This window comes from Panthera pardus, unplaced genomic scaffold (genome assembly GCF_024362965.1).
Source record: "Panthera pardus isolate Hobbes unplaced genomic scaffold, ASM2436296v1 HiC_scaffold_10, whole genome shotgun sequence".
NCBI lineage: Eukaryota > Metazoa > Chordata > Mammalia > Carnivora > Felidae > Panthera > Panthera pardus.
In genome coordinates, this window is record NW_026526655.1 from 19,357,118 (window position 1) to 19,368,786 (window position 11,669).

General features: G+C 43.8%; 1 protein-coding gene across 1 annotated transcript in view; it reads right to left on the reverse strand.

Moving 5' to 3' along the window:
- ARPC2 (actin related protein 2/3 complex subunit 2) overlaps window positions 1-8,680 on the reverse strand; it is a 29,263-nt gene extending 20,583 nt beyond the window's left edge. The window contains exons 1-3 of the mRNA XM_019446010.2: window positions 8,556-8,680; window positions 8,258-8,339; window positions 506-540 (exon numbers count right to left, since the gene is read on the reverse strand). Coding sequence (XP_019301555.1) covers window positions 506-540; window positions 8,258-8,331 — 109 coding nt within the window. The 5' untranslated portion in view covers window positions 8,332-8,339; window positions 8,556-8,680. The remainder of the gene's footprint in view (window positions 1-505; window positions 541-8,257; window positions 8,340-8,555) is intronic.
- Between the last annotated feature and the right edge of the window lie 2,989 nt (window positions 8,681-11,669).

An 11,669-nucleotide genomic window follows, 5' to 3' on the forward strand; every position in this document is an offset into this window, starting at 1 on the left:
GGACGGGGATGGTAGCCGGACTCCTGTCATAGCACTAGAGCTGAAGTGTTCCAAGACCATCTAGTCAAGTACCCTCATTTTATGGAGGGTGACTGTTTAACTCCTTGAAGTTCACACAGCAAGTGAGTAGTATCAATATCTAATTCTTTACAGGAAATAGAAAGCAATAACCTCTGACTTGCTGAACAGGTCTCTAGCATTTTCCATGTTTCCCCACTACTCTAGTGCTAGGCAAACTGAGAGGAAGGCTACTTGAAGATAATTTAGTATTTCCAAATTAAACAAACTTTGGTTCGTACCACAAAAGTAAACACAACCTTCTAAGGTACCAGCAGGTTAACTTTACACAGTCCAATAAATCCATAAAATAGTCATCTGAAACAATGACCTCAAAAAAGCCTTCACGATCAAGGGATTGTACCCCGAATGTCAAAATTTATTTTAGAAGCTATTTTGTTTTTCTATTTTTATATTAGCTTTACAAGGTTGAAGTAAGGACACTTACCTGCAAATGTTACTTCTACTGCTTCTGGTTTGTTACTGCAAAACAAAAGAAGAGTCCCTTAGTTAAGACGTTTTGCAGCTTGCCTTCCAGGGGCCTTGCAAAGGCTCCTGAGCTTTACTTCAGATCACAGCATTCAGTACCAATTTTATGCTGACTGCTGATCTGAGTACACAATTCATTTCCTCATGTACCCGAACCTTTGGGCTCACTTAAGGTGGAGGATACAAAAAGGAAGCAGGACAGGTGCTGCTTTTGTTTTCCAGCTGCTGTCGAATCTCTGCCGTGGTTGGCGCTTAACTTCAATTTAGAATTCCTTAACATTATGATATACACCTTTGCATACGTGAACTACAAAATGCTATCTTTTGATCAGTGTCTCCCTCCACAGGACTGTAGTGATGGAGACAGAGGTAGTACACTCAGCAGGAAAACTGCTAAACAGAATGTAGAATGGTTTTTAATATACTTAAGATGAAAGGATGATCTCAGGCCATGAAACAAAACAGAAAGTCTGTATCAGTTCGAAGACAACTTGTAAGTCTTCCTACACATCTTTTCCTCTCCCTTTATGTCACCAAAGTACTCACCACTCTCCTCCATGAAGTCCTCTCTGACTGGTTCTACCCTAGTTTTGTTTTGTTTTGAAATTACAGTGTGACATTTCCACAGAAAGCGCAGCACAAAGTAACACTGTGAAATCACTGGGAACAGTCAGGACTCCGATTTTTCAACTTTAGCTCTTCATCAAGACCATGTTTTTCAGACGAGTTAACATCCACACACCTTTATTTTCTCACCTATTCACCTATAAAATGGGAGAACACGATGACCCTACTGACCTCATAGAACTGCTAAAGATAAAGCAAGAGAACGGACACGAAACAACTTATCCTGGAAGGTAGTGACGACAGCCTGATACTTTCTGTGCAGCTGCCAGCTCAGCCTGGTATGTAAACTTCTATTTGATAAATGTTGCTGAGTTCTTACCTAGAAAGCATGACATACATCCTAGCTATAAACAATAATGGCCAATTAACCTCCTGTGAAAAGCTACCTTACGTGATAGCCCCACTTCTCCAAGCCCAATGGTAGGAAACAAAGGAAGACGCCACAGTTTTATCACTAGCTACCTATGACTCAAATGACTCTACTTTGTTTTATGGACCAGAAGACAAGACATACACATTTTCACATTTATCCTTGCCTAATTTGCTCAAGACCTCATAATCAAGAACATATCTTTTATACTATCTCTGCTCCCTCACCTGTAAAGGGAACCAAGACTGAGTTGCCCTCCAGGGTTGCTGGGAAATAATGGAATATAGAGTGTGGTTTATGACTGTTAAAAAGCTGCTACAGATGCTAAACAATACCTTTCCAGGAAGCTGGCTTCTACTAAACATATGCTAGTCCCGTTGAAAAATCAACCTATACAGGTCACATATGAAGTTCCACCCTACTCCTTCAAAGCCATCCATATGTGACTCAGGAAAAACACTTCGGGAGTCTCTAAGAATGGAAGCATCAGGTGTGTTTATGGGGAAGCAGTGAGTTCAGAATATGATGGGAAAAAAAAAAAAAAAGAAATGAAAATTTAAGTTGCTTCTGATCTTTCATTTGAAACTGCACCCCAGGAGACAAAGGCAATGAATGGCCAACCACCATTCCTCATTGCTAAAAAACAAGGACAAGGAAGAAGAAGCACAAACATTAATCTATGGCTCATTTAGACGAAATATTAAGAAGCTGCACAATGGGAGGAAGCACCAAAGTGTATTTTCCTGGGGAAGGGTGGCTGTGCCAAAAAGTCAGGGTGGAGGCTTGTAAAAGTCCATATTGGATCACTTAGTAGGTGGTTGGGTCTTTTTTTTTTTTTTTTTTTTTTTTTTAATCTTTAGGCTTTAACTCAGCCAACGGAGGACTGAATTCCCCCCCCACTCTCCTACTTCATCAACAGACCAAGAAAAATTAGGTATAAATAAAAAACATTAAGGTTCTAAGCGATAAACATTTTAAGGCTGAAACTCTGAATTTCTCTAGACTGTGAAGTTCCCTAACCACAGGGAGAAGTTGCTTACCAAGAGCTATCCTAAGTGGTTTGCTGCCTGACTTGGGAATATCTGTCAAATAACCACCATTAATATTTTAGTTTACTATTTATGGCTGCACAAAAGGTTGTAGAGGAGACAGGCTGTAGAGGAGAACACTGGGCCAAAGGAGTCTTCCTGAGAAGTTATATGGGAGTTACAACTCTGTGCCCCAACAAGGAGACCATACCAAGCGTGACACAGACCAAACAGGATGGTGTCAATTCCAAGACCAGGTGTTTGTTATTTACTTTTGTGGCTTAAAACCAAGGAGCTAGAGGGGAGTAAGATATGTTTTATCTTACTGGGGGAAAGCATACCACTTAATAGACCAAAAGATAAATGGGTAAGTTGTTTTTTGTTTTACCATCTGCCAAAGTTTCAGATGCTGAGGGGGAGTTTAATCACAATAAAAGCAAATCCTTCTGAGTTGACTGTTCAACACAAGTCCTGTCACTTACTGGCTATGTAACCACATTCGATGTTACTCAATGTTGCTGAGCTTCAGGATCCTTTTCTAGAAAATGGAGATTAAAAGGTTGTTGTGAAGACTAATTGAGATGACATGTGTGCAAGTTTCCCAACCAGTGTCTTGTGACTTAAGTTACAGACCTGCTGAGATAATAATGATCCTTGCAGCCCTTAGGGCAGTCCAGTGGAAGGATCTCTAGGCTAGGCCATTTACCCAACATGCCTTATGAATATCATATTCTGTTTGTGACATATCATAAACAAGGTCAGAAGTCACCAGTGAAAGGTAGCTGGTTAATACCTATGTGCATAATACCTATGTCTACTCCCTCCACAATTCCCATCAGCCCTACTTTTCTCAACTGTAAATGGGAACTGCTGTCACACAGGCCCATTTTGAAATCAAATGAAATTATGTTAAAGCTTATAGCAAAGTGTCTAATTCATAGATGATAATCAATGAATTAGTGTTTCTTCTAGGTGGAGTCAGAAGAGACCACACTTTGAAGCCATGGTTGGGAGAAGTTGTGGGATTGTGCTAAATCCCAGAATCAGAAATTGGTCAGCAGTACCAGGAGAAACGGAACCCTATTAGTATCAGAGTGCTTAATGTCCAGAATCCTGGAACAAATCAGCTAGATAAGCCCTCAGGGTTACTGACTAGATAGCACAAGATACTAAAACATATTCAATTCATTAAGATGGGTTTCAAACACTATTCTTAAAATCCTTAGAAAAAAATTGCTATCCTTTTCCATTAAAAAAAACCTCATTTATTTTTGAGAGAGAGAAAGAGACAGAATATGAGCGGGGGGCGGGGAGAGAGACAGACTCTGAAGCAGGCTCCAGGTTCTGAGTTGTCAGCACAGAGCCCGATGTGGGGCTCAAACTCACAACTGTGAGATCATGACTTGAGGTGAAATTGGACACTGAACCGACTGAGCCACCCAGGCACTCCTACTCTTATCTTTCTTCTAAGGAAGTTCCTAGAATGTTACTAGTTCATCAGTTAAGAACTCCTGACAACTTCATTTTCCAATCCTCTTTTCTCATTAAGGATTTTGGAGCCTTTACTCCTGAATGCATCCAATTCCCCATTTGGGCATTTATGTCCCTCTTCTACTTATCCCTTCACTGAGCTGAATGAGACGAATTACTGACTTCTGCTATCTCACTGTAAGGTTTCTGATCTCTCTTCTGTAATTCTCCTAGAAGGCTCCCATCATCCCATTTGAGCAAAGACTAGAGAAATGCGGTCCTTACTCTCTACTAAGCTGTATCTCAAGATATGGAGAACAAAGATGATCTAAAAGTCGATTCACACAATGTCAGAAAAGTGATAAAATCAGCACCTAAAGAAACTAAGATCCATCCTATCTGGGCTCATCCCTTCCTTCAAGAAAATATTTACTGAGCTAACTCTATATACAGTGAGGATGCTGGGAAAGAATGATGACCAGGGACAGGCTCTGCCCTTAAGGAGTCATCAGTTTGAGGGAGTGTAGCTCTGGGGCTTCACGCCCAAAGCACTGCTACAGAGGTCGGAAGTCAGGCAGCAGTGTGCAACTGTAACGACCTGTTAACAGACCCATCAGACCATTCCATTTCTTCTGAATGCTTAACCAATGTCCTAATTCCAAATCATTTCAAACCAGTCTGTCTCTCTGAGGACAGATGCAGCACATTTAGGAACGAGAACAGGGTATCAGCAAGATTTAATTTATTCCTTTCTCAAATTTCTCCTCCCACAGTCCTTGCCCACCCCAACTGGCACCGCTTGCTCCCTGAGCGTCACTCCCCCTCACAGAACCACAGAGCCCCGCAACATGCACAGCTGTGGCAAGGAGCCAGCATGCACTTAAAATCAACAGCGATTCGCATCTGACAGCATTTCCTCAATTCTGGCCTCCAGACTCTAGCTAAGTTGGTAGGCCTAGCTTCTGAGGCTGAAAAGGTTCTTGGTTGTATATACAGCAACAAAAAAATTAAATTAATCTGCCAGATTACTTCTGCTTTAATTGGGCATCTGGGTAAGAATTCCTAAATGAAAAGGCAACGCTGTTGACAAGACCTGTGTATGAGGTTACCTGCAGTGTTGAGCATGGCTCTTTAATCAGCATGTTCTCTTAGTCTGTAGGCTGTCAGGGAGACAATTTACCAATAATTATCATTTTGTGAGGACATATGAATCATTCCAAGAAGCCATTTTCACAGGAGTGTGGTAGGAAAAAAATAAAAAGCAATTTGTTGGAATGAATCTTAGGCTTCGTCAGTACTGCCTCCAAATAAATTAAAAGGTGATTACGACCCAATGTTAAACAGTTCAGATAAAAGAACTGCTTTACCCAAAGGAAGTTGAGACACTTAGTAGGATGTCACATGCAAGAAGATCTAGCAGGATGACCTGAGGCATGATTTAAAGAAAAAAGAAAAAAAAAATCAACCTGAAGAGGAAAATCGCCGAACTGTATTCTGCAGCATGCACCACAGAACGATTTTAAGACTACCTCATGCTTGCATTTTCAGCAGCTGCAACAGTGCTAGTGCTGTCCAATAGAACTTTCTGCAATGATGGAAATGTTCTGCATCTGTGCGGTCCAAATAAGGCTGCTACTAGCCACATGTGGCAACTGAGCACTACAACTGTGGCTGGAGCGAGGAACTTAATTTTAGTTCTATTTCACTCTAATTCTTATTTAACCTTAACTAGCCACATGTAGCTTCTGGCTATTGTACTGGGCATCACAGAACTATGAGATTCGTTCTGGAAAAGGCTGCTCAGAAGTATAATTTCCCCAACTGGTCTGAGAAGTGCACTCTCTGCTCTCTGTGTACTCTGAGAAGTGTAAAGTAGGGTGAAGCTGACCTCTCCCAGCAAGTTCTCACGCTGGTAAAACCTCTCAAATTTCCAGGGTTTCTCCTCCCAGCTACTCCCCTTCTTTAATGCCTTTCTCCCATCTCCACCCTAACACATCTCACCCTTTGGCTCCTCTATAACTTTTGCCAATAGGTTTTCTCAGAAAGGCGTCCTTCCTCTGTTCCTGCTTGGGGCACTGGAAGAATCCCATAAATATTTATGATGATCACACTACTCATTTTTTGCTAGAAGTTCTGGAGTAGTAGCCATGTGCCTTGATAAATACGTTAACTACTTCAATGCTGCCTCACCGTGTATGCCTGGAAACTCACAGTGGGCTTAGATGCCAGCTTCTGCTGGGTGTTACATCTACAATCCCAGGAAAGCCCCACTTCCTAGGCCTGATATCAGGGTCTCTTTTCAAAGATTTTCAAAGTGCTGTTTTGGGCCTACCTATTTAAAGTCACTTATCAAACGGAAGACAGGCCATAGTAAAGCCTAAACTTGCTGCCCTGCCCTAATATGCAACACTGCTAGAACATATGCTTTGTTAAGAAATGTCCTAGAAATTCCAACTTACGCTTCCAGACTTGAGTGCCTATTTTAATTCCTCTGAAAGAGTATTTGTAAGAGTTAATTTTCTAAAAGGAAAAGAGCTGACGTTCTGGATAATGGGCTTCAATTTGGAATCACAAATACACAAACAGATATGAATGTACTTCTACACTACAAGGCATGCTTCTACTTGAAAATGAACAGGCATTTATCTTGTCAATCGGCTTATAACCACCCAGATCTCATTCTTTGCTAGTCTGGACTCGAAAACGCATTTAACAGGTTCAGCTGTGAAAATGCAGAAGTTAATTCAACTTCCTCCTCTGTGCTACACTGCTCAAAAAAGTACACAGCAATCACCCAAAATAAGACTCTGATCTGATTGACTTGAACCCTTAAAATGCAAAGAATCTGACCTAAAATATAAGCAACTGCAGCCCGTGGCAGGAAACAGTAGCTACTGCTTACTGTATGCGTTACTTCATGGAAAGCCATGCTTTATTTTACAAATAAAATCTGTAACCTTACTAAAAGAGACAGGAGACACAATATGTTCCATTTAAGTAGTGAGTTAGAAGTCTTTTTTTTTAATGCCAAGCCACAAGTTCATTATGACTACTTAGAATTTCCCCTCTACCAATCCTCTCCCGTCTGCAGATCTCCAAGCACTTACTTTCCCATCACTAGTTCCCAGTTCACCAGAAAGTTTGCACTTATTTCCTCAACTGTGCAACCAAGATGTGAAGCCCCATCCTCACAATGGAGAAGTGAGGCAAAGGGACTGACTATGTACAGGCCACCAAAAATTCAAAGCTAAAACCAAATCTTCGGCTCACGTTTTAAACATTAGAAAGCAAAGCAGCTTTGGAGGAGGAGGTTGTTTTCTACAGGTTCCCGTGTTTCACAGAGAAGACTGCCTTGGAAACATGTGCTAAGCCCACCTTTAAAAAGGCCAGTGGTAAAAAAAGTGATCTAAGAATCACCTTTATAGACTTTGGATTCTTATTAAGTGTGTACCTGGGCCAGGATTACCACGGAAGAAATCACAGACCAGGGATCTTGTATAAGCGTTTTAAAGATAAATGGGTGGGGAAAGTTGAGTTAGAACCTCAGAAGAGAGATAAGGAAGGGGTGTGGATTGGGAGACTATAAGCTTTGCTTGAGAAAGATGTAACAAAATGGCCAAAGTGTCTTACAGCACTGTTCCAAGAAGGGAAACCAGAGAAGTCGCATTTGTCGGGCTGCAAGACTGAATCTGCTTTCAGTCTTGCCTCCTGCTCCTTTAGACGAAGGGGGGGGGGGGGGAGGGGAGCAAGAAGGCTGGTGGTGATCTGGGCCTGAATCTTCTTCCCTCCTCCAGTCCTGGGAATTCCTGGAAACTCCTTTCAATCCAATCCCAAAGGAGCTTTCTTCGGGTTCAGAACAATGACGGGGACTACAGAAGGAAGGGGTCCACTGCTCGCTCCAGAAGGCAATGGGATACCCCGGCCAGAGTTCCGGGCCCGGCAGTCCTCACGTCCTACAGGTCTCCTGCCCTTTGGCACTCACGCTCCTGTCCACTCGCCGCTTCCGCATCCCTCCACGGAGCCTCTCCCCACGTATCTCTGCCCCTCACCCCACCGCGCCCAGTCGCCTCCCACGTCTACCCCGCCGGGGCCGTCCCCACACCCGGCCAGGTCTCCCACCTCGTGCCTCCAAGACTGGGGGACTGAGCGATACTAGGGACTAGCGTGGGTCAACTCTGCCTCCCCCGCCACCCCCCGGCCCCGGGCGCGCGCTCACCCGGCGGCCGCGTTCTCGAACTTGAGCGCGAGCGTCTCCTCGATGATGCGGTTGTTCACCTCCAGCAGGATCATGGCGGCGGCTGCCCCGGGCAGGGGAAGGAGAAACAAGGGACGGTGAGGGTGGGTAAGGGAGAAAAGGACGGAGGGAGCGGCCCTGCTGCCCCCTGAGGAGGGGGGTTGGGTGGGGTAGGAGGTTAGGGGAAAAGGGGAGAGGGATCAGGGTGGGGGGAAGGGGAAGACGCGAGCGCTCGCCCGCGCACGCACTGGCTGTGGAGACACCCACCCACCCGACCGACCTGGCCCCCGAAGCCTGAACCCGCCTGCCGAGCCGCCGCCGCCGCCGCCGCCGCTGCCGCCTCACCGACAAGCCCGGTCCCCGCCCAGCCCCCGGCTCTAGCCGGCCACTTCCGCTCTCACACCCACTTCCGCTCGCTGCCCGGACGCGCGGCCCCGCGGCGCCATTTCCGCTTCGACCCCTCGTGCACGCGCACGCAGGGTCGCCGCGGAGGCTGGGGTGGCGTGGCGCATGCGCGACCCCCACCCGGTCCCCCGGTCGCCTCCGCCTTCCCACAGTTCCCCCTCACTTACAGCCTTTGCGAGTTTGTTTCCGAGCGGGCTGTCATTCCCCAAAGCCTGCTTCACTGTCCAGCGCCTCCCAACCGCTCGTCCCAGAGGTCCAGCTCCACCCTTCCGGTCTTGTCATTTCAAAGACCCCGGCGTCTTCTCCCAGGCGGTTCCTTTGCTCTCAGTTGTGTGTCCCTTACTCATGCCGCACTAATGGCTGTCCAGCGGCACTACCACGAATTCACGAATTCATTTCTCCAACAAATATTTAGTGGGCTTGTGCTCTGTGCTGGGGGCGCAGTGGTGAACGACACGACGTCCTGCCCTCGTGGAGCTTATAGTCTGGTAAAGGAAGCATAATAAATTCTCAATTATAGAACTACAAATTGTTAAACGTGTAATGGAGGAAAAGAATGAGAAGTCACCGTGGTGAATATGTCTCTCCGGGGTCTTGTCATGTCTCCGTTTGTGTGCCTGGGGAGCTGCCCCTTGCCAAGAACATGATTTCTGTCTTTGAGACCCTTAACCTAACTACCTCTTCCAGAGACCTACCTACCTTCATACTCATCTGTATCCAGAATCTGCACCTTCTGTCTGTGTGTCTTGTTCTGTATTTTCCATCCTCTGGGGGAATCTAACAAACTTAGTTAAATCTCTTCTACCTGCACTGACTTATTTTCTGCTATGTACTCTTGGGGTAAGAGTGGGAAAATCCAAAAAATGAACAAAAACTAGTCCTTGTCATCAAGGCCCACACAGCTCTTTAAAACATTTCTTAAAGGCTAACATTTTAGCATTAATGTTTATTGAATTAAAATACTACATATACATAGTGTAAAAATACATACATAAACTAAAAGTCTTGTAATGAAAAAAGCAGTTCCCTGGCCTACTTTTTAAAGGCAATATCTTTAACTCTTACATATTCATCCTGATTCCATCCATATATCGAAACAATTGCTTTTACTATTCTTGATTTGTTAATTTTAAGCATTATCTGTTGACTTCCTATGATAGATAAGAACATGACCTTTCACTTCTGCCCCTGCCCCCCACAAAGTTATGTAACAATTTTGGGTGAAACCAATAATCAGCATTTAAATTATTATGTATGCAAATATTATTTGCCAATGAGCTCCAAAGTACATTACAACCATGCCTTCTAGCTTATACAGCCCTTCATTTTTCTTAGAGTTAACTATTGCCTTTTTTCTCTCTTGTCAATTTCCCATATTATCTACAGTTGCCTGCCCATCCCCTCTGTAAGTACTCTAAGACTTTGTCAAAGTCTAGCAATATTTTCCATATACTCAAATACATAAGTTCCACTTTTTCTCTGGAGTCTTTGTCCCAGAGCCCTCCTGTCTCTTATTTCAATCTGGATTGACTGCTCTCCAGACTTTCTGTACAGTTGTCATTCTGGGATTTTCCTTCACTGCTGTTCTGGGCTGTTTTGCCCATTTCCTGGATCCCATGTCTTCCTCTTTCTTGGTTTACTTCCTTGTTTTGCTAAAGTACCTTCTTTAGTAACTTCCTAAGGAAGGGACTTAATTAAGGGCTATGTTGTTGGAATCTTTGCATATTTGAAAATAGCTTTTTTTTTGTTTTTAAGTGATCTCTATGCCTAAAGTACAGCGCTAACTCAGGACCCCAAGATCAAGAGTCACATGCTCTACCAACTAGCCAACCAGGTGCCCCCATATTTGAAAATATCTTTGTTCTAACACTTGAATTGTAGTTTGACTGTGTTAAAAAGAAACCCCAAAATGGGACACCTGGGTGGCTCAGTTGGTTAAGCGTCCAACTTTGGCTCAGGTCATGATCTCGCGGTTCACAAGTTCGAGCCCTGCGTAGGGCTCTGTGCTGACAGCTCAGAACCTGGAGCCTGCTTCAGATTCTGTGTCTCCCTCTTGCTCTGTCCCTCCCCCACTCAAGCTCTTCCTCTCTCTATCTCATGAAAATAAATGAACGTTAAAAAAAAAAAAACTAAAAAAAAGAAAAAAGAAACCCAAACTCGTGTTACTTAGGCCAACTCTGCAAAGAAGGGCTTAATACCAAACCAAATTACACTTTCAACCTCCCTCAGAAATTTAGTCTTTAGTCAGGAATTTTCTGATCAGCACCAATCAGGTTAGTGTCATGGACCTTCTTGATCCCCTAAAGGAAGATGAGGTAATGCACCTACTAAGACCCTTTTGTTCCCAAGTGAAGGTGAGACTTCACCTGAAATAATCCTCTTTTCTCTTCAGGGCTTCCTTGTCCTGCCTTTTGAAACCTGTCCTTTTCTATAGCCCCTCAGAGCTCCCCTCTACTTGCTGGGTGGGATGTTGCCTGATTCATGAATTGTTTAATAAAGCCAATTAAATCTTCAAATTTACTCGGTTAAATTTTGTTTTCTTAACAGCTGGTTATTGATTTCAAATTTGAAAATAATTTTTCCTCATAATTTTGAGTATTATTTCATGTTATTTGACCTTTCAGGGCTGCTATATAAAAAGTCTGATTCCTGGGGCGCCTGGAGTATTATTTCATGTTATTCGACCTTTCAGGGCTGCTATATACAAAGTCTGATTCCTGGGGCGCCTAGCTCAGTCAGTTAAGTGTCTGACTTCGGCTCAGGTCATGATCTTGCAGTCTGTGGGTTCTGTGGGTTCAAGTCCTGCATCGGGCTCTGTATTGACAGCTCAGAGCCTGGAGCCTGCTTCAGATTCTGTGTCTCCCTCTCTCTCTGCCCCTTCCCTGCTGTGCTCTCTCTCTCTCTCTCTCTCTTTCAAAAAAAAATAATAAATAAATGTAAAAAAAATTTTTTTAAAAAGTCTGATTCCTACTCGTATTCCTGATCCTTT